Genomic DNA, 23,768 nt, shown 5'->3' with positions numbered 1-23,768 from the left:
AGTACTTGCAACTATGTATGTGGTTAAATTATTGAGATTACGATGCATTTAGTTTGATATTTTATAAAATTTGGTTTAAAGTTTTACGTCAAAATTTTCTGTGAAGGCATGTTTCACTACATCAAAACTGTTCTACAACGGAGTTTTGAGAGTAAACACCACTAACTTTTAACATATAACGATGTTTCCCTTCCAAACGCCACAAATGATAACTTTAGCGGTGTTTTTATACAAATGCCGCAATAAGATTAATCTATAGTGGCATTTTTCAACAAACGTCGTATCATAGTAGTACTTTAGCGGCATTGTTAGACAAACGACACAATAGGTTTCATATATAGTGGCATTTTTTCAACAAACGCCACACCAGAGTAGTAATTTAGCGGCACTTTTATACAAACGCCACTAAATACTCAGACTTTCGTGTCGTTTGTTTACAAATGCCGCTATAAACTCGTACTTTAGTGGCGTTAGGTTTAAAAATGCCGTTATAAAATTCTACTTTAGTGATATTTTTTTCAAACGCCGCAATAGTCATGTACTTTAGTGGCTTTTGTATAATAAATGCCGCAATAACCATGTAATTTAGTTGTTTTTTTATAATAAACGTCGTAATAGTCATGTACCTAAGTGGCGTTTTTATTATAAACATTGCAATTGCCCAATCCGTTAACCCATCGGGTTCCAAATCTGTAAATTGGAAACACCCAAATCATTCTTTGAAATAACATCTACTCTTTCTCACCGACGAGGATTCAAGCCGGCAGCACTCATCTTCTCAAGTAATCAAATCTTCCATTTTTTTAATTTTAAATTTATGTTTCCTTGTTTCATCCCCTTCAAAGCTTAATCCTAATCAAGGGTTCTCTTTGTTCCCCCATTTGAAATTACTTTGGGTATTCTTTCCTAATCAATGGTTTACTTTGTGCATTTTTAGCGGCGTTTTATGATCGAATGCCAAAACACCGCATTTTTTAGTGGCGTTTGTGCAAAAACACCGCTAAAGACTTAGACTTTAGCAAACGCCGCTATAGAGTTGCATTATAGTGGTGTTTTTATACAAGCGCCGCTATAGACTTGTATTTTAGTGGCATTTTTGTTCAAACGTCGCAATAGTCCTTTAATTTAGTGGCATTTTTGTAATAAACGATGCAATAGTTTAGAACTTTTATGGCGCTTTGTTTGAAAACACCGCGATAATTTGTTCTATAGTGGCATTTGGTTTGAAAACGCCGCAAACTTTAGAAAACCCCTCAATTTTTCTCGTGTCCGATCCCTAAATTAGTTTTATCATCTTCATCAAATCAGAGCAGCAGTCGCCACCAGTCACGCCGTCGGTCACCACCGTTGCGCCATCAGTCACCACTGTCGTCCATTCCACCAAGCTCCTCATTTCCTCTTCTAATTGAGCTCGCTGCTCTCCGGTCCTCCTTTCCTCTGCTCTCCGCTGCTCCTTTCCTCTTCCAACTCTCCAGGTTTAATATAGGCATTGAATTTGGTTACATTCTATCTTATCTTCTAAGCAGATAAACCTAATCATGCAACTTTAATACAAAGTAAAATGCACTCCAGGATTTATCATTTGGTAAAGACTTCTTGTAGTATAACAATGTTTATTATGCATTAGTATCCTGCAAAGTAAATGATTCAATACTTGTTTAAACATGTCAGAATTTTAGATGTCCTACGTAAGAGCACTCCCTTTATTTTGAAGCTCTGCTTTGAAGTAGAATATTTTGGAAATTCAATTTTTTGGTATTTGTCTTTTATTTCATTTTGAATGTTTCAATATTAATGTTTTTGTTCGAAAAAGAATCTTTTGATGTTAGCATACGAATGCAATAATTAGATGTGTTTAAATTGTAAGGTGGTGTTGAAAAGAGATTAGGTAATTCTCATTTTTTTAATTTTGTTCTACGAGTTCTCCTTTGTTAATTGCTTGGTACAATATTTTGAAGGTGAATTTTTCATTGACATTTATATTTATATCTATAGTATGAAATTCTTATTTAAAATAATTATTGAATTGATTATTAGTAAAAATTGAGGGATAAAAGGGCGGAGTATGAAGCTATGACTTTAAGTCATGGTATTGTTAATGCAGATGACATCGAAAATCAAGTTATTAATAAAGTTTTGGGTCCTGAAAGATATGGTCGGGTTCGCTGTCAAGGATCATTCGTTACTCCCACCAAATATTTTGGAATTTGGATCCAGTTCATCTTAGTACATGTCATTACAAAGTCAGTCTTCTCAATTAGAAGTTAGTTTTAAAGCAACATTTTGGCTTAAATGGATCACAAAATGGCTAACATGAAAGCCGAAAATAAAGCGAGGGAAGCAGAGAGAGAAACAATATATAAGCAAAAATGTCAATAATTTGAAAATTGACTTGAAGCTAGGATGCAGATGATACGAAAAAATCAACCTCAGAGTCCACCATCTTAGGTCTTATTTTAGATATATGTTTTGTTCAATCTAGTTAACAATGTTGAACTGCATTATATTTTACGTTGATATTAAGTTTGATTTTATTATAATGGATTTAAAGTTGGTTGTTATGGATTTAAAGTTTGTTGTTATGGATGTTATACTTTTATTGGATAATTCTACATGTTAAAAATTTAAATTTGGGTAACAGAAGAGCGGGAAACACCCTTGGCAAAATCTGTGTTAATTAGCGTTTGTATAACAAACACCACTAAATACATAATCAATACCGGTGTTTTAGAAGAAGAAAAAAGCCACTAAAGTTCTAGATCATTTACGGAGTTTATAAAAAAGCCACTATAGACATAGTTAATAGCGGCGTTTTAATTTACAAACGTCGCTATATGTCACAACCTTTACCGACGTTTTTGGGAACAAACGCAACTATATGGGGAACAAATGCAACTATATGTCATAACATTTAGCGGTGGTTTTTTACAAACGTCACAAAATAAAAAGGATATATAGCGGCGTTTTTCAACAACGCCGCTAAATATCATAACCTTTAGCGGCGTTTATGGAAACAACGCAACTAAAACTCATAAACTTTAGCGACGTTTATAGATTAAAAACGTCGCTATCTTTTATGGTGTTGGTTTTAGCGGTGTTTAAAAACGTCGCTATATGACCAAAAAAACGCCTCTAAAAACCTGTTTTGTTGTAGTGTTTAAAGAAATTTTTGAGAAATAGTCAAATATTTAGGTTTTGAGTTTTTCAATAACGTCATTTAGACAATCTTATTATGGGTTACTTCGGAAATCATAACGTGATTAGAAAATTCAGTTTTAGTTTTTGACTATTACAAATTATAGAATATATATACGGTATTGATATATTTGATTCAGCTTGATTAATAATTTAATTCTTTATTATGTACTTTAATTTTGGGTTTTTGTTAAATATTGATTATTTTGAATTTGATTTGTCTTAGGTAGTTTATGAAGTTATAAATTAAATGCATGTTTAAGGAAATTTTCGGAAACAATCAAACACTAGAGTTTTCATTTTTTGAATAGCACCATTTATGTAACCTTATTTTGTGTTATTTCGGATATTGTAGTGCAATAAAAAAAATTAGTTTTGACATTTGATTGTCATAGAAATATTAAATTTGAATATTGATATTTACTTTGAGACACGTAAATAAAGCAATAAGTCATTAAAGTTACCTCAGTTATGGAAAATATTTGATTTTTCAAACATAAAGATTATGTACATGTAACTTAAGATATGTTAGTATTGATCAACCCAAATGATGATTAATAGTTGATATAATTGTATGTACAACTTTGGTAATAAGCATGTGATAATTATTCAGTTTAATGTGTGAGTAATAAATCGACCCAAAGGAATATTTTTGCTTGACATGTTCTTATTATCAGTGTTTGGTTACCGCATTAGTTATCACTTAAGATGAATATTTTATTTATAGATGAAATATTAATGGAGCATCTGATATCATGGGATAAGGTTTAAGGCTATTCAAATTTAATATTATTTTGGTTATCTTTTACTTAAAAGATAAAATCAAGAGAAATTGATTAGTTGATAATATTTATATGATTTTATTTATAATGTTAATGCAATATATGTATATATTCAATTTGATTTGATCAAAATTTCAGATCTGATTTTTGGTTATTAGAATATATACATTGAGACAAATTAATTCATATTTTGGTTAGGTCTAATATTTTGGTAGATTAGTTGAAACAAAATGTCGCCAAAGTGACATCTTTTTTGTACACTGGTTTATTCGAAATATCAAGATGATTATGCGTTTCTTGTTATTCATGCGTTTATAAATTGATGCAAAGAAAAGTTAATATTTGGCCAAATTTCAATAGACACATGTGGTAATAATATGTGACAATTATAAGGTATTTTTTGTGAGCATTAAACTAGTCCCGAGATTAGTCTATTGTTCGACATAACTTATTGTCAATGTTTGATACTACAACAAGAGTACCGTTTACTGTTAATATTATTGTCCAAAGACTTAATATTGATGTAGTGTTGAGTATCTTGTGATGTAAATTAGTCATTATTTTTGAATTTATTTGTTTACTTAAGAATATTAATGTGAGCTTAAAGTTTATTTATGTTTTGTTTTATATTCATCTAAATATTTATTTATTGCTATCACAATATCTATTAATATACATTTTATACACATGCTTAGGAAAACAAATCTAAAGGAATGGGAAAATACACTTACATAAGGTTTTGATTATATGAACATAGACTTTGCACTAAGGACAGAACAATTTCCATCTCTCATGGGGGATAACATCCTTAATTGGTATAATGGATTTTGAGAGGTAACATTTGTTCAAATTATAATAGATAACAACATTTTATAAAGGGTTGTTCTCCTTTTGAAATAAGTTAGGACATATGAGGAGAAAATAAATTCTAAAACAGAAGCAACTACTTTGGTTATTTTGAGTGATCCGGTGGTTATAAGTTTTATGATCTTATAATTAGAAATATTTTTAAGATGAGATTTATAACATTATTTTTGACGATGTTGAGTTTAGAGGGAGAAATAAGGTTTAAGGAATTGCTTTTGAGGGGGAATTGAATTATAACTTAATTCCTATCATCATTTTTGATGATATCCATATGTTCATATATGTTATTAATCAAGAAGTGAATCTAGAACCTCAATAAAATAATATTGAACAACTCTCCATTTAAGATTAGAAATTGTTACGGAAGAACAAACTCAACAACCTTAAAGAACAAGTGTCATTTTGACGATCCATTAGAAGAGAGAAATATTATTTTAGATTATTATAAAAGTTCTGACTCTCAAAAGTGGATTAACGTTATGTAAGAAGAGTATAAGCTATATACAATATAATAAAGTTTGAGAATTTGTCTCATTATCTGAAGGTACAAAGATAATTAGTTGCAAATAGATATTTAAAACCAATATGGATGCAAAAGGTGATGTTGGCAGATATAAAGCATATATTGTATCTAAAGGATATTCTCAGAAAGAATGTATTAATTTTATAAAAAAAAATCTTTTTGGTTTCATTGAAAGACTCTTTCTGGATAATCATGATATTTATTGCTCATATTTGGCCTTAAGTTACATAAGTTGGATTTCAAAATTGTGTTTCTCAATGATAACATTTGATGAGATGGTTTATACGGTGCAATTAAAAATTGTATCTAATGATACAAAATTAATGATATGCAAATTAAAGAAATCCATTTATGAGTTTAAGTATGACTCCCGTTAATTGTATAACAAATTTCATCAAATGATTATCTCGTTTGGTTTTGAGATAAATTTGGTTGACTATTGTATATACTATAAGTTCAGTGGAAGTAAACCAAGTGATGACCCATATTGCTAAAGGAAATGAGTTTAGTCTTGATTAATGTCCTAAAAATGATTTTGAAACTAATGAAAAGCAAAAAGGTTCCTTATACTTTAGAAATAAATGAAGAATTTAATGTATTCTCAGGTTTGTACGCATTCAGTCGTGGTATATGATTTTGGGATATTAAACAGATATTTTAGCGATTCAGGTATGGATCATTGGATAGCAGTCAAGTCGATTCATACGATACATTTAAAAGCAAAAATATTATATGCTCACATATCGGAGGTCTAGTAAGTAAGAGATCATCAGGTTTTATGGACTCTGACTTATTGGAATATGGATGCAAATTTTTTTCACATGGACTGCTAATTATGGATTGATAAGAAATATCACTTGAGTTATTTTGTGACGATAAAGTTGTAATCATTTATTCCAATACAACATAAACACCTTAAAGTCTAAGCACATAGACATTATGTTCCTTATTGTTAAAGAAAATAAATAGTGGTTATGTGTTTATAGAGCATATTGGTAAAAACTCATTATTATGAGCTTATTAAGGAACTATTACCTTAGTCTTTCATGAGCACACTACTCATGTTAGTGTAATATCATTTAAAGATATTTTATTTTAGTGAGAGTTTGTAATTTAAATGTTCGTTGGTTATAGATACAATTTCAGTTACTTCAGTTTAAGGATATTTATTTTAAGGTTAGTTTGTGCAGAAAAAAATTTGTTTTAGTTTATTCACACACTGGTTTTGGTAAAATTTGATCTCACTAAAGAGGATTAGTTGGAAATAGACATGTATGGTTCACATTGCATGTAATTTCCATGCTACTCTCCATGATCGATCTATGTCATTTGACTATGTTTGTATACGTGACCATTGACGGATCTAGTCATGATTGATATGGAAAAGACCGCTTTGACCATATATGGATATAGTTGATGGACGTAATTATTATAGAATACATATTGCATGATAACAAATTTTGAGCTTATAAGGTTATACATTTATCAAGAAACATATGTTGCCCAAGTGGGAGATTGTTGAATTAAAATCTATAATTATGTACACATTTTTAATGCATATTGTTATCATAATATATGACATAAATTAAGTGACAAATTATGTTATGAAGTCAAAAATATTAGAAGTGTCATGGAAATAAAAATATAAATACTATTAAAGTTGCATTTATAATTTGATGAGGAGTACAGTTATAAATACAAACAATAATTAATTCTTAAATCAGTTATATAAAAGGATTATGATCCCCTAAAAATAGATCATCTTGTATTACTTGTATCTCTATCAGATAGTTTATACTCAAGAGAATTTTATCTTCATGAAAGATCACAACACAATCTTCAAGATCTCAACTTCTAAATAATCTCCAATATTGATGGTTTGGGTCATGCTAATGAAATCAGCTCTAAGAAGAATAAAAAAAGTAGTACCATTACAGAATCATGCTTCAGTTACCCTACATTCTTTAGGTAGAAGATACAACGCTGGACGTTAAACAAGTGGCACGGCACCACACAAGTCGTAACAGCGACGATCTATATCACATTCTTGCCACTGCGGCACTGCCCTTCTTTCTTTCCAGCTTTCTCCATTTTCATAGTAGCTATACTAAAATCGGCAAAAACATCCTCATCGTGTCAACAACAATATCAAAACATGCACATCACAGTGCAGTTAATCAGTGACATAACATGTAATGTTCAATCTGAGACTTGGGCAACAAACCATAAATCATGGGTACCAGGTGTCTACAATCTAAGTTCTGCACAATGTTACAAAACCTGCAGTGTTTGTACCTACTTCTTACAGGGATACAGGTTGATTGTTATCCCACTGACAACCAAATCTAGAAGAAACATCATTAATGTTACAGTCATCCATGGAATCATAGAGGTTACATAGGCAAATACAACTGGGTTATTGGATTATTTAGCTGCTCACAGGAGCAGCTCCTCTAGGTTGTGTGGTATCAGCTTGCCCACTTTCTTTAACCTTACCATTTTCGATCATCTCTGCATCTACTGCCTTGCCTTTTTCCTCTACCTCGAAAACTTCTTGTTTCTCTTTGGCTTCTCCCTCGGATATAGGGACTGCTCCATTTGGGTTCTCTTTCTCTACTCCCCCGTTAGCTCCCATGTTTTCTGGTTGTTTCTCACATGTACCATTCTCTTTCTCTGCCTCAGTTTGCGGCACCTTTTCTGTAGGGGCTTCATCCTTTGCCTTTTCAGTTTGAATCCCATCTTCTGTTGGTTTCTCTAAAACCTGCATTGGAGTCAGGGTTTCTTCATTCCCAGCAGCATCTTCTTTTTTGTCAGCCTCTGCAGTTTCTGGACCCTTGACATCATTACCAGCATCTTCCTGCCCAGCTTCCTCCATCTTGGCATCAGTGTGCTCAGTCTGGTCCACTACTTCTGTTTTACCTCCATCGTTAGCCCGAGTTTCGATGGAAGTATCCTTTTCAGCGGCTTGTGCATCTTCCTTTTCACTTTCTTTCTCACCTTCAGCTTTTTCAGGATTGACCTCTGTTTCCTTTTCTTCCTTCTTAGCACTCAATGATTTTCGGACTCGCTTCTTTGGGGTTTCCTTTTCCGGTGTTGGAGTAGCTTTGACCTTTTCACTGATCCTTGCTGATCTTCTAGGGGTCTCACCGGTACTCCAATCAAACTCCTTTATTGGTGGATTACCGGGGTGTGATTTTAGGTACTGCTCCAACTGTCTCCTGTTACTAATCTCCTCCCCAGTCGGTGCAATGAACACGATCTCTGTCTTCCTTGGCGAGCCAACTTTCTTGGGGAAAAACTGTAACAATAAACCGGAAATACATGTTATACAAATAAACTACAGGCGTCAAATCAAATGGAGACAAAGCACCGTAACTTGAACGCATATGCAACTCAAAATGTGTCATTGACATCCAGTGCACCTATGTTTCTTGGACTTGGCGGATGATATCATATACAAGTGTAAGAAATTTACCTATAACACAACCAGTATACAAAAAACTACATCCCACCTTAACTGAGATGAAACCAAAGTCAAAAACCTTTCTTTTATTTTTGCTCCGTTTCTACTAGCGAACGTCTATATCGCATCATCCTATACCAACGAGATAATATCAAAACAAAAGATTAACCTCAATTTCTTTCACGCTTTTGAGATTTCTCCCACGTTTCGTAACTACTTCGATAGAGTTTTCTCTGGGTTTAAAACACACTGCTAATTCTAAAGAAGCCTGAAAGGGAATACAGCAGATATCGGTCGGGAAAACAAGCATGATTGTCACTGATGCTCTCATGAAGTGCACTATATAAAGCAAAAAGGTGTCCCCCTTTCTCCCAAGAAAAAGAAATTACCTCAGGAAAAACATTTGGGGGAAATTTACCTACCGTGTAAGAAATTAACTTAACCCTAAAAATGGCTGAAAGATCAAAACTTCAACAAAACCCTAATTTCAACTATTACAAGCAACACAAAGGTAAAAACTTAAAAACTAACCATAGTGATAAAATTACAAGTACAACCATAAACAAACAAATTAAAGCAAAACACCAATAAAACACAAACTTAGCAGTAACTTCCCGAATTCACACCCAAAAAACACAAATTTAAAAAAAAAGCTATAGAAAACTAAAAGAAAAATTCAAAATTTAAATGAACAAGCAATTGTCACATAAGTACTCAAACAAGTTAAAAATAAACTTTTTTTAAAAAAAATTACCATTTTCTTCCAAGAAGCAGGTGCAGGAAGCTCAACAGAAATAATTTCCTCCTTACTCTCCATTCTTTTCACCTGCTTAAGCAATAAATTCTTATCTGAAAAAGAAAACAAAAACCCAAAACAATACCTACCCTTCTCTGAAAATTTTACCTTAAAAAGGGCTTCTTTTCTCTACTCTGATTTGAATTTATGTGCGTTGTGTGGTAAGAAGAAGAAAAGGGTCATAAAATATGTTGCGACTTCAGTCCTTTTTTTTTCTTTTACAAAATCTAACGGAGTGATAAAATTACGGCTCCACGCACCGAAAATTTGGTGCCTTGAAGCAATCTCCAGTGGAAATATGCCACGTGGTATTCTGACGATAATTCGAGTCGTTTCATTTCTCTAATGAGTTTGGCTCTTATTGAAAAAAATGGATTGTTGACACGTGTCTTAGATTCGCGGTTTCAAAAAAAATTCCAGAGAGTACTGTTCCGTCCTCGTGCAACCCAAGCTCGTCAATTTGGTTCACGTGACATAGCGCGTGAGTTGTACCCTAACGTTGAGTATAACTTTTTGTAATATACAATTTGGTACTAAACATAACTTCTTTATTCATTTTAGTAAGTTTTTTCTATGTCGAAGTAGTACATAAAGTGATGGATTCAAAAAAAATTTGAAGGTACACACATATTAAAAATAAATAAATATTATAATTGTGTATGATATAATAAAATTTTAAGGTAAACACAATTAATAAAACAGATAATTAATAAAAAGAAATTTTGATTCTAGAATGAATACTTACCCTAAACAAATGATGAATCCTCCACTGAGTACATATTCGGATTCCGTTACATATGTTACCCCAAATTATAACTCCATTAAATTTGTAAGTGGTAAGATTCAAATTAGAACAAAAACTTAGTTTCTCAATTCAAATAGATTGAAAATTTTAAAAGTATCAGTCTGAACTAATAAATTAAATTTAAGTATCAATTTATATTAAGAAGCCAAGTTAATACTAATTTAAACTTTAACCACTAATAATTTTGAAGTGTTTATGCTTTGGAATGATTTTGTTATAGAACTCATGTTTTGAACTTAATTAAAAAGTATAAATAAGTATCAAATTGAATTAAGAAGTCATTCAAGTACCAAAATATATATTTACCCATTACTTTTTAAGAAATAGGGTGATTGCAATCGCACGCGTTAACACAAGAGTGAGGGTGCGACGGGATAAAAAGAGAAGGGTGCCGCTTGCCCCACCTCCGAAACGTGAAAAGATGAGGATAACGTTTTAGGTTTAACTAAATTGAAATGCAAACTTGGGATCCGAGCTGATTTTTAATTACGTGTTATTTTATTTACAACTTCTTTCCCATTTCTAACTCATAAAATCAAATTCCCTACGAAATAAACAAATTCTAAAAAAATTAATTATATTTTTTAAAAATAAAAAATAATAATTTTTAATGTTTAAATTTTTCTATATAAAATATTTTTGGTTTGATAATTTTTTAAAAGACATTCTTTAATGAGTTAATTTTATTGTACGTACTAACTTATCTTAGTGGTAAAAGGAATAATTTATATTCTTAGAAGACACATATTTGAACACTAGCGACTGCAAGAGCGAACTAACGTTCATTGTCAAATGGTTTAGAGTGCTTATAACAAATATTATTTTGTAATCACTTTTAGCTTAATACAAAAAATTAATTTTATTATTATAAAATTATATTTTACAAAATTTAGATTATATATTATAATTGTTTATCTTTTATAGGTACATCAAATTAAAATTTAATATTATTTATTATTTTTATAATTACAAATAATAAAAATAACTTATGTGTTAGACTTCAAGAATTTTTTTAATTTAAAAAACAGAAAGAAGGATAAATATATAAATATGATAAGTATTAGAATTCAAGAGCTTCTTGATTTCAAACAAACCTTAAATATAAATTAATATATTAAAAATAATAAAATTTTAAATGAGTTATATATATATATATATATATATATATAACCATTAATTCTATTTGAAATTGAATTTCAATTAATATAGGTTTCTTCTCACCGGTCCTTTTTCATCAATTTTTTTATTATAAGTTATTACTTTATAATTAAAATAATATACTTAATTTGATTTGGAATAAAAATTTAATTATTAATTTAGTTTAGTTATATTATAAAGTAATTGGGTATTGAAAAACGGATATTCATCCTCTCAAAATCTTAGCATCTTTGGTATGTCGTCCTCTTAGTTTTTTTCACTAACGTTTGTTGTTGATGACAATAAACCTGTCCACCATGATTTTATTTTTTCCGACCTCGACCTCGACCTCATTCACTTTTGTCTGAGTCAAACTCATCATCACGAGTTCCTAGTGTTAGCGAGCCCTCATTATCTTGTTGAAAATATTAAAATAGTTTTCAAGTTTGATAACCAACTTTAAAAAAATGGTTTTCAAAGTTTGGTAAATGTTTCTTTGAAAATGGTTTTCAAAGTTTGGTAAATATTTCTTTGAAAAATAGTTTTTCAAAGTTTGGTAGATGTTTGTTGAAAAATGATAATGGGATAATCACAATTAATCCCTAGGCTTTAGGGTATTTACAAGATTAAGTCCTTAAGTTTCAACTATAAATACCCTAGCTCATTTAGCTTCAAAACCATCCAAAAATCATTTCTTTCTCCCAATACTAGAGAGCTTTCTTGTGAGTAGTGAGTGTTTTGTAAACACCTGTAATTTTTCTCTCTTAGTAAAAGATCTGCAGCAGCCCGGAGATGTAAGCACAATTGGCTGAACTCCGTTATCAATTTCGGGTATTATTTTTTCGCTTTTATTTCGTATTCTCACTAATCTGACTATAGGGAAATTACTTGTACTTGGTTTATTTCCCAACAACTGGTAATCAGAGCTTTTGGGTTGTGAATTTTGTCATTTTTTTGTGAGGTTACTATTTGGGTTACTATTCACGTGAATAGTGAATTTTGTGAATAGTGAAATTTGGTCGGCCTCAGGAAAACAACCAGAGGGCATGAAGAATGAAGACTGGGCTCTTCTCGACAGACAAGCCCTCGGAGTTATCCGATGACGTTATCCCGCAATGTTGCTTGTAACATTGCAAAGGAAAAGACCACGGCGGGTCTTATGATGGCTCTCTCCAGTATATATGAGAAGCCATCGGCCTCAAACAAAGTTCATTTCATGAGGCGATTATTTAATTTGCGGATGACGGAAGGGGCATCGGTGGCACAACACCTAAATGAACTCAACACAATCACAACCCAGTTGAGTTCAGTGGAAATTGAATTTTGATGATGAAGTTCGAGCTTTAATTCTCTTATCTTTACCAGACAGTTGGAATGCTACTGTTACAACAGTCAGCAGTTCGTCGAAACAAAATTAAAATTCGACGATGTTCGGGATCTGGTACTGAGCGAAGAAATTCGACGGAGAGAATCGGGTGAAGCATCAACCTCCTCAGCCTTGCACACGAGTCTAGAGGGAGAACTTCAGAATGAAATTCAAATCGTGGCAGATCGAAATCCAGAGGGGAAAATCAAGAACAGGAAATAAAGATTTACCTGTTATAATTGCGGCAAGAAGGGCCACTTCAAAATAGATTGTCGAGCACCGAAGAAAAATACCGGCGCACAGGAATCTGCCAACATGAAGGAGGAGACAGGTGATGCCATGATTTTAAGCGTCAACAGTCCGATTGAATCATGGATTTTGGATTCAGGGGCATCTTTCCACTCCACGCCATGCCAAGAAATCATGGAGAAGTATGTCGGTGGTGATTTTGGGAAGGTTCATCTTGATGATGATGAAACCTTGAAGAGGTCGGAAAAGGAGACATCCGACTAAAGCTGCCAAACCAGACCACCTGGAAGCTGACAGGAGTGAGACATATTCCTGGTCTCAAAGAAATTTGATTTTTGTAGGACAGCTTGATGGAGAAGGATACAGTACAACCTTTTCAGGTTGTGAATGGAAGATTACCAAAGGAGCACTCGTCATTGCTCGTGGTAAGAAGACTGGTACTCTCTGTGTAACCTCCAATTTAGAGAAATCATTGCAGTAGCAGATGCTGATGGAAAATCAAACCTATGGCACCAAAGGCTTGGCCATATGAGCGAGAAAGGGATGAAGACACTTTTGTCAAAGGGGAAGTTGCCGGATCTAAAGAATGTAGATGTCGGACTATGCGAGGATTGCATCTTTGGAAACAAAAGAAAGTCAGCTTTGCAAAGATTGGTAAGACACCCAAGGCTGAAAAGTTAGAGTTAGTTCATACTGATGTATGGGACCATCTCCAGTTCCATCTCTTGCAGGCTCATTTATTATGTCACCTTCATTGATGATTCTACAAGGAAGGGGTGGGTTTATTTTCTGAAGAAAATCAGAAGTCTTTGATACCTTCAGAAAATGGAAACGCCATGGTGGAAAATGAGAATGGTATAAAGTCAAGCGGTTGAGGTCTGACAATGGAGGAGAGTACAGAAATAGAGATTCAAGATTTTTACGCAAACAATGGGATCAAGATGGAGACAACAGTTCCCATGACACCGCAGCAGAATGGCGTAGCAGGCGCATGAACAGAACTCTGAATAAACGTGCCAGAAGCATGAGGATACATGCCGGATTGCCCAAATTTCTATGGGCTGAAGCTATTAACACTGCATCTTACCTGATCAACCGTGGGTCCTCAATTCCTTTGGATGGCAGAATACCAGAGGAAGTTTGGAGCAAGAAAGAAATAAACCTTTCACACTTAGAGTGTTTGGTTGTATTATGTACACATAGACTCTGCTGAAAGAAGTAAACTTGATGCTAAGTCCAACAAATGTGCCTTTGTTGGTTACGGCGGTGATGAGTTCGGTTACGGTTTTGGGACTATGAAAATCGGAAGATCATTAGAAGAAGAGATGTCATTTCAATGAGAATGTGATGTACAAAGACAGGTCAACTGTAGAATCAAGCAGCTCCAATACCAAAGCTGAAACAAAGGAATTTGCTGAGTTTGAGGAGATTTCTGGAAATGATGTTCATATCAGTCCTGAAGCAGTTCAAGAAGAACCAGGCACACCGGAACTAAGACGCTCCTCCAGAATTCCTAAACCAACCCAACGGTATTCTCCTTCTTTGCACTACTTGTTGCTGACTGACAATGGTGAACCAGAGTTCTATGATGAAGCAATACAAGTGGAGGATTCAGTCAAGTGGGAGTCTTCCATGAAAGATGAGATGGACTCGTTTTTGTCAAATCAGACGTGGGAATTAGCTGAATTACCACCAGGCAAGAAAGCGCTTCACAACAAGTGGATTTACAGGATCAAAGAAGAGCACGATGGGAGCAAACGCTACAAAGCGAGATTGGTTGTCAAAGGTTTTCAGCAAAAAGAATGTATTGACTATAATGAAATTTTCTCTCCAGTCGTGAAACTGTCTACAATCAGACTGGTGTTGAAAATTGTAGCTGCAGAGAATTTTCATCTTGAGCAGTTAGATGTAAAGACAGCTTTCCTTCATGGTGATTTGGAAGAAATCTATATGAGGCAGCCAGAAGGCTTCATAGAGGCAGACAAGAAAAACCTGGTATGCAGGTTGAAGAAGAGCTTGCATGGTTTAAAACAAGCTCCTAGACAGTGGTACAAGAAGTTCGATAGTTTCATGAGTAGCAGTGGTTTTACCAGATGCCAAGCAGATCATTGTTGCTACATCAAGAAGTTCGACAATAGCTTCATTATTTTATTGTTGTACGTTGATGACATGCTCGTTGCAGGCTCAGACATGCAAGAGATTATAAACTTAAAGCAAAATTGTCAAAGCAGTTGCTATGAAGGATCTGGGCGCTGCAAAAGCAGATTCTTGGGATGAGGATCAAGAGAGACACAAAGTCAGGGACTTTAATATTATCACAGGCTGAGTACATCAACAAGTACTCTCCAGGTTCAACATGCAAGATGCTAAACCAGTAAGTACACCTTTAGGTGTTCATTTCAGACTCCAAAGAACAGTCACCAAAGACGGAGGAAGAACGTGCACACATGGTGAAGGTGTCGTATGCCTCAGCAATTGGAAGTCTGATGTATGCCATGGTTTGTACCAGACCAGATATTGCTCAAGCAGTGGGAGCTGTTAGCAGGCACATGAATAATCCGGGCAAGGTACACTGGGAAGCAGTCAAATGGATCCTCATATATCTGCGGGTACCAAACAAAACTTTGTTTCAAAGGTGGAGATACGATACTGACAGGCTATGTAGATGCTGACTTAGCCGGAAATGTTGACATCAGAAGGAGCATACAGGGTATGTCTATACTCTAGGAGGAACCGCAGTGAGTTGGGTTCTCAACTACAGAAGATAGTTGCTCTCCACAAACTGAAGCATAATATGTCGCTATTACGGAAGCCAGCAAGGAGATGGTTTGCTCCAAAGTTTCTTGGAAGAGTTAGGCAAGAAAAAGAAAACAATGTCTTGTATTGCGACAGTCAAAGTGCTATACATCTAGCAAAGAATCCGTCTTTCATTCCAATACAAAGCACTACAATTGCGATATCATTTTATCCGGTCTCTTCTGGAAGATGGGATTTGAAACTTGAAAAGATCAGTGGAGCTCAAAATCCAGCAGACATGTTGACAAAGACGGTGACTACAGACAAACTGAAGTTGTGTTCAACTTCAGTTGGCATGCTAGAGTAACAAGACTAGAAAAGCTGTTGCATTGATCGAGGTGTGAAGACAGATTAAAATCAGTCTTCAAGTGGGAGATTGTTGAAAATATTAAAATGGTTTTCAAGTTTGGTAACCAACTTTGAAAAAATGGTTTTCAAAGTTTGGTAAATGTTTCTTTGAAAATAGTTTTCAAAGTTTTGTAAATGTTTCTTTGAAAAATAGTTTTTCAAAGTTTGGTAGATGTTTGTTGAAAATGATAATGGGATAATCACAATTAATCCCTAGGCTTTAGGGTATTTACAAGATTAAGTCCTTAAGTTTCAACTATAAATACCCTAGCTCATTTTGCTTCAAAACCATCCCAAAATCATTCTTTCTCCCAATACTAGAGAGTTTCTTGTGAGTAGTGAGTGTTTGTAAACACCTGTAATTTTCTCTCTTAGTAAAAGATCTGCAGCAGCCCGGAGACGTAAGCACAATTGGCTGAACTCCGTTATCAATTTCGAGTATTATTTTTCCGCTTTTATTTCGTATTCTCACTAATCTGACTATAGGAAAATTACTTGTACTTGGTTTATTTCCCAACATATCCACACTATTGTCTATATAACCCAACTCATCGAATTAAATTACAAATCTCATTGTCATGAATACTAATTAGAATATCCTAATTACGAGATTAAGCCTTAATATTCTTATTATTCATTATTTTAAAAATAATTACATTTTTAATTACATTTTATTATTATATTACTAATCAAACATTAAAGTCGATTATACTAATAATATCTTTTTAGATAATCAATTGGCTTATGATATTATCATTTATTGTTGGAGAGCTTCCTCACCATGATATCAACTTTGTGCCGCATATTTGTTAGAGGTGTGTTATTAAGTTGATATATTTCACGTAGATATTATTATATTAGTTATCATATCATTTTTCATATAATCTTGATATTATTTTATATTCATTCCGTGTACAAAAAAGCTTATAAATTGATATCAACTATCACAAGATAAATAATATAATATAAAAATATTTGATACCACCATTAAGAAAACATGTATGCAATATAATACCATTATCTCTCTTTAACAAATTAAAATGTAAAAGAAAACATAACAAGAACTCACATGGTTTCTTGGTTGAAAACCCAGATAATTTGTGTTTAACAATAATGGAGTTGTATACCTAAAAAGATGAGATAAGTTTACTTAGACCGCAAACACTATCAGATAAACAATGAATTGTTGGATTCGAATAACTTGGTGCTTCATGAGAGCAATATAATAACTCTTTAGTATAGTTTTAGGGTTTATAATTATTGAAAACTTGATGAGTTCAACACACCATATATCATTCATGCAATAGAATTGACCATATATTATTTAAGTAACAATATATTAAAACTAATACAAATGCATTAAAAACTTAAAACAAACTAAGATTTAATCTGAGAACTTACAATTATGAGAGAAGAGAACACTTTTATTAATACAAAATACAATCACAGTATTACATACTTAACTCACTATTTTTCTCTTCTCTACTTCTAAGTCTTTTTTCTCTGACTCACACTTTTTGTAATATTTTTCCTTATTTTCACTCTATAACAATCATAAATCTCACCTCTATTTATAGATTTTAGTGATAATTAGATGTTAACCCATATCAATATCTTAGCCATTAATCTTATAAATATCTATATTATTCTATAGATAATTTTAGATATAATATTAAATATTACAAATATTTAAATTATTTTATTAATATTTTTATATTCTGACATCTAATATTTTCATATTATTTTAAGACATTCTCAAATATATCTCCTGATACTTACAGATTTTCTTAGTTGTATCGTCTTTTAACAACAATAAACCGGACATGAGTTTGTGGAAGGAATAAGACAAAAAATTTCTCTAACGGCATAAGAGTGATTATCTTGCATTTCAGTCTGGGGATCTGGTCTTGTACACGGGTTCCTGACTGCCCAAACTTATTGGTCGTTGTGGGTGAAATGCAGAAAATCAATAAGAATTCTATTCTGCAGTTTTAATATCCAGCCGATGGAACTTGATGAACTGCGTACAGCAAAGGGATTGGCTTATCTCCATGAGGAATGCGAATTCAAGATCGTGCACTGTGACATAAGGGTAAATTGATGAACTGAAACCAAAACTGCACAATTTTACACTTGTAAGTAGGGGATTCATGGCCGGTTCATCGTATCGTTTAGTCTAAACGGTCGGTTAACTATTATAATGGTTATTAAATTTTGTTAATCGTAACTTAAACATTAAAAAATAATTAACCGATAATAGTTTACCGTTTTTAACGTTTCAATTACAAGTTAACATAACCTATAATAATTTTTTTTTCACATACAACGCAACACGAAAATTTGAAATTTCATAAAATTTACAATAATAGAAACATATATATTGTAGAAATCTTATTTATTTTTATAGAAATATATATATATTATAAGATATATTCATTTTTTTGCAGTTTAAAATATTACGGTGCATATTTATATTTTATATTTTAAAAACAAATATTTTTTCATCTATATTTGATTTAATGTATCCCTAAGGTAAACGTGACAACTAAAAAAGTAGAAAGAAACTTTTTTTTCTTTTTTTTCTAATTCTATTCTTTAACAGTTAATTGATGGTTAAACATTTAACAAAATTTATAATCGTAATTGTAACCGTTAACAGACACTTATAACCATTTATCGATGGTTAACCGAAATCATTAAACCTTATTAATTCAATTAATTAATTTGTAAAATATAACGGTCACACCGGTTAACGGTTTCAGTTAATGGTAACAAATTAAATTTGAAGACCCCTACTTGTAAGATAGTTTGCATTATGTTCCAAGATTGATTTACCCTTGTTTTCATTGTGGCCAAAAGTCTTTGTTGTTGATTGCTCTCACATTGAATTGAGCATCCTGTGGTGGAAAAGTACCAAGTATACAGGCATGATTAGTTTTTTATTGACAATTTATTTTTGTTATTTTAGAATTTTATACATTTTAACCCTAAAATTTTATAAATTTCTGACATAAAATCCTATGTTCGTCCCAATAATGTCCAACCAACCAACACTGGGGGAATCTCACTTTCAGCAATTCTGACTGACATTATAATTTACTTTCTCCTTTAACTATTATAATTATACAGTGGGGGCATCTCACTTTCATCTTCCTCTTAGAAGCGAAAAGAAAAAACCTTGAAATTGATTCATTGATTCACTGAGATATTACAGGAAAATGTTTCCCTGGAATAACAAAAACGAAGAGGAAATAACAAAGTATACGTTCTTTGTCTATATTTGAATTTTCCACAGTAGTAATCTATCTCTCAAATTTATATACAGAATCAAATTTCTTACTAGTTTACTTCTAAATCGAGATCCTTTATCAGGTTACCAGAATTCGTCCCGTCCCATGCAGAGTACCAGAAGAACAGAGACATCCAGAAAAGAACAGCAAAGAAGATCCGCACACGATCCTGATATATGGTCATCTTTCCCACTAACCTGTTCCACAAAAATGAACCATAAGAACACCACAACTTGCTGCCTTCAAAGCAGTTCCAACGTAATCTTGAATTCAAATGCAAAAAGAAGAAAAAAAAAAGATGAATTACACCGGACACTACTGAATTTATAGCTGTATCACTGAACTTTCAATTGTAAATTCAATTGCTTTACTTGAAGCTATGAACTTTCAGTGATATGAACGATACAACACCTGAAATTAAGTACTGTACTTGTAGGAGAATTTGAACTTTCAGTAGTATAATAAAAGTTTAATTCTTTAATTAAAGCAATTGAAAGTTCAGTGATATGAACGATAGAACACCTAAAAGTTCAGTTATACCGAGGGGAAAATAAGGGTCTTTTAATCCTCTTCTATTGCATTAACTTACAACAGGAAAAGACAAATATGAGCGGAAAATATCCAAAGTCGTAAAATTTCCAGGCTTATTAACAAAAGCCATATCAATCCCAGTACAAACTACAAAGGCATGAATATAATTACTAAAAGTTCAAAAACAAAGAGAAAATGGGGGAAACCTGGGGGGTCTGAGTCAGGCGGAGAAGGCGGACGGGATACGGCTGATATACTACGTGGCGGGCGCGTGGTGGGATTGGAACGGAGGCGGAAGGGCATGGGGCGGCGGAGGGGATGAAACTTCGGGGGAAATATTGAAGCTTGAAGGGAATCTGAAATCAAACTTCTGGAAATGAAAAGACTGGAGAAATTAGGGTGGCGTGAAGCAGAGCAAATGGTAAGCATTTCCATTTCTGGTTTCTATTTCACCAAATCATACATAAACTGGGGAAAATATCATTTATATAGCAGTGGACTTCGATTATTTCTTTTTTGGGCCTTTTCATTTTTCACATCTAAAATTGGCCCTAGCAACTTTTGGCAAATGAATTGATTTTTTCACCTATTTGTCAAAAATAATCTTTAAGGGTGCGTTTGGTTCGCAGAATCTTACATTATGAAGGAGAATTTTTTTCCGAAATTATTTTCTCACGTTTGGTTCACGGAATCTTACATTACTCGGAATACTCTTTTCCCAATAGTAGCATTTTTGGTTAAAATGGTTGGAATGCCATTACCTCCAAATTCTTAGATAATCTTACATTCCCACCACTTTAGACAAGAATACCCTTGGACTAATAATTTTTTTATAATGATCCTTATAAATTCTTATTTTTTATACTTTACTCAAAATTATAAAAATAATAATAATATACAAAGATTTTGATTTACTGAAATATTAATAATTTTGAGAATTTAAAATATTTTATATTTTTAATATTCAATATTTTAATATTTATAATTTTATGGGATGAAAAAATCGTATTATTATAAAAATGTAATTATTTAAAATAATATTTTACTACCATAATATTATTTTTTATATTATAGTATATTTTATATAAATAAATATGATACTTATGAACATTATTTAAAAATATAAATTCAATATACTAATTATATTAATTGTATATTAAATTTAATTTCTCCTCAAAAGTTAGATTGAATAACGATTAAAATATTTTTATGAATTTTCATTCAAATATTTATAAATTAATATTAAAGTTTAACTTTAAAAAAATATATCACGAGAATAATTTGGTAAAATATGCATCCAAGTAATCTTATATTCCTCCAACCAAACACTGTAATATTACATTCATGCTAAACAAACCAAACAAGGTAATTCAATGTTACATTCCAGTAATGTTATTCCTAAAGGTAATCTTACATTATGTGAATCAAACGCCCCCAAAATGTTTATGTTTTAACCCTAGTAGAAGATTTCTAGGGGGTTTTGGAATCTTTCTCATATTGGAGGGGTTTTGAGTGTTGTTTGATAATTCAAACGGTGAAAATATTATTTTAAAAAAACGAACGATATAACTCAAAATTAATTTTATCTGACGATCATTGAAGGATAATTTTGAGTGGATTTGTGAAAAACCAATCTGATGAGAAGATGGAGGAGTTAAATGTAAATATTTTGATATTAATCTTTTCACGAATCAAGACGGTGACATGTGTCAATTGATTGCCTAACACTTAATGCTTGGAACGACGTCATTTTCAACATCAATATTTGTGTCAAAACGATGTTGTTTTATCTATATCATCACAATGAAGAAATATTTGTTCATGTCATTCGTCGTTAAAATTTAATGACTCAGTAATATAATCGCAATCGAAATCAAACTTTAGTGTCATAATTAAAACAATTGAATGTTCTATTATATAAACGATACACCGCCTAATGTTTCATGATATCTCGTATAGTCATCCTTTAAAATATAATAAATTTAATATAATAATTATTATCCTTTAAAATATAATAAATTTAATATATAATATTATTATATATTTTTCCATAGAGAGCACTTGTAGTTCACAAACAACAAATTTAACAGATATATGCGTTGTATATAAATCCATAATTTAAATCCAAATTTAATGGCTAAGAAAGATTATGATCATATTGTCTTGTAATTAACCTATACTATTAAAAATGTAACACCCCAATTTAGGGGCTAAAATTAAGAAATTATAAAGTGACGGATTTAATTGATATTTTGAAAGAAACATTGGGAATTAAATTGTAAAGTTTTAAAGTTGGCAGACCGTTTTATAAAGTGCAAGAAATTCAGTGGCTAAACCCATGATTTAACCATTTCTTATATATGATGAATTATAAGCTCCTCCCCGTGCGCATGTTTCATATTTTCCAGATTTCTCTTCTCCAACAACCCAACTTCCAACTCCGATCTACTCGCCGTCCGATCTCCAAACGACGAGCCAAAACCACTATCGTGTTCATTGTCAATCGATGAACAAAACCCCTCAAACCTTTCATCGTGAATCATCGCCGTTCGTCGTGAATTTCAGTCGGAAGTATCGTCGGTAATAACTCGGTTTTAGTTGGTTTTTCATCGATTCACGACGATCGGGTCATCTATTTACAACACCTCCCGCACCATCGTGTTCGTTGCATCGTTCCGAGTTTGTCGGTGTCATCCTTGGTCTCCGTCGACGGCGGCGCGTGAGGAGGTGAAGCGGTCAAAGTTTCCGATTTGTTGAAATCGAGCTCTCCGCCATTCAAAATTGTGAACCGAGCTTTGTAAGTATCTCGAAATCGCTCAAAATAATTTTTAGAAATTTTTCCGGGATTTTAGCACTGTTCACGCGCAGCCACTGCGCGTGGGGAAGAAAAAAATGAATGATTTGACCGGTTTTGGTGCATAGTTGACCGGTTTGACCGGTCACAACCCGACCCGACCCGTTTACCCGACCCGTTGACCCGTTGACCGTCGTTGACCACTGTTGACAAAAACTTTGACTGGTTTTGACCGGGCATTAAACGACCTTTGACTTCGACCGAGTATACCTATCCTGACATTTTTCGACGTTTCAAATCCGATTCCGCTGTCCGCTTTTCGAAATTCGAACCCAAAGGCCTCGAAATTGTCAGTCAAACCCGTTGACTTTGATTTTGACCGAAAATTCCAAATTTCCGAAAAGTCACATTTTATGCTTTCGACGTCCTGAATCCGAAGTCCGTTTCGCCAAATTCAAACCCGGTAAGCCGTCTTTCACTGATTTATCACCCGATTTGATCCGTTTATCGCAATTAAGCTCCGTTTCTGATATAATTTATGTTGATATGTATCTGAGGAATTATTTGAAGTTGAATTGAAGATCAAAGGCATTCGAATGGAATTTTTATGGTCGATCGGTATTGCACAGAAATCGAGGTAATATTTTACTGCCTCTTTTTGCTTTATGGAACATGTTGATATTGGTAAATGCATGAATAATATAATGTTGGTCACTTTTGTGGAGTTGAATAATTTATTCACTCGATATGAATATGGTAGAAATTCTGTAACTGAATACGGATCGAATGACTAAGATAAGAGATTGATAATTGTTAGAATTAAATT

The 23,768-nt window shown here is 32.8% G+C and overlaps 2 protein-coding genes across 2 annotated transcripts; both read right to left on the bottom strand.

The window, feature by feature from the left end:
* Positions 1-1,506: 1,506 nt before the first annotated feature.
* Positions 1,507-9,833, bottom strand: LOC120159522 (methyl-CpG-binding domain-containing protein 11-like). The gene is made up of 4 exons (XM_039170106.1): positions 9,735-9,833; positions 9,585-9,656; positions 7,985-8,665; positions 1,507-1,515 (listed from the first exon to the last, which is right to left on the bottom strand). Exons 2-4 carry the CDS (start codon positions 9,645-9,647, stop codon positions 1,507-1,509), a joined length of 753 nt encoding a protein of 250 aa, XP_039026037.1. The 5' UTR covers positions 9,648-9,656; positions 9,735-9,833.
* A 9,592-nt stretch (positions 9,834-19,425) lies between these two features.
* Positions 19,426-20,621, bottom strand: LOC120159385. The gene is made up of 2 exons (XM_039169979.1): positions 20,354-20,621; positions 19,426-19,814 (listed from the first exon to the last, which is right to left on the bottom strand). The coding sequence occupies exons 1-2, from the start codon at positions 20,581-20,583 to the stop codon at positions 19,667-19,669; spliced, it is 378 nt and encodes a 125-aa protein (XP_039025910.1). The 5' UTR covers positions 20,584-20,621; the 3' UTR covers positions 19,426-19,666.
* Positions 20,622-23,768: the final 3,147 nt, after the last annotated feature.

The sequence above is a fragment of the Hibiscus syriacus genome, unplaced genomic scaffold, assembly GCF_006381635.1.
Source record: "Hibiscus syriacus cultivar Baekdansim isolate YM2019G1 unplaced genomic scaffold, ASM638163v2 tig00111366_pilon, whole genome shotgun sequence".
NCBI lineage: Eukaryota > Viridiplantae > Streptophyta > Magnoliopsida > Malvales > Malvaceae > Hibiscus > Hibiscus syriacus.
The sequence above is the reverse complement of the archived record's forward strand: the minus strand, read 5'-3'. Positions and strand labels throughout refer to the sequence as shown.

Bases quoted from the DNA above. Each gene is read 5' to 3' on its own strand.
- LOC120159522 (XM_039170106.1), bottom strand. From the start codon at position 9,647: ATGGAGAGTAAGGAGGAAATTATTTCTGTTGAGCTTCCTGCACCTGCT. The intron at 8,666-9,584 runs GTAATTTTTTTT...TTATTGTTACAG, and splicing joins CTGCTTCTTGGAAGAAAATG to TTTTTCCCCAAGAAAGTTGG.
- LOC120159385 (XM_039169979.1), bottom strand. From the start codon at position 20,583: ATGGAAATGCTTACCATTTGCTCTGCTTCACGCCACCCTAATTTCTCC. The intron at 19,815-20,353 runs TTTCCCCCATTT...TTTGTGGAACAG, and splicing joins CCTGACTCAGACCCCCCAGG to GTTAGTGGGAAAGATGACCA.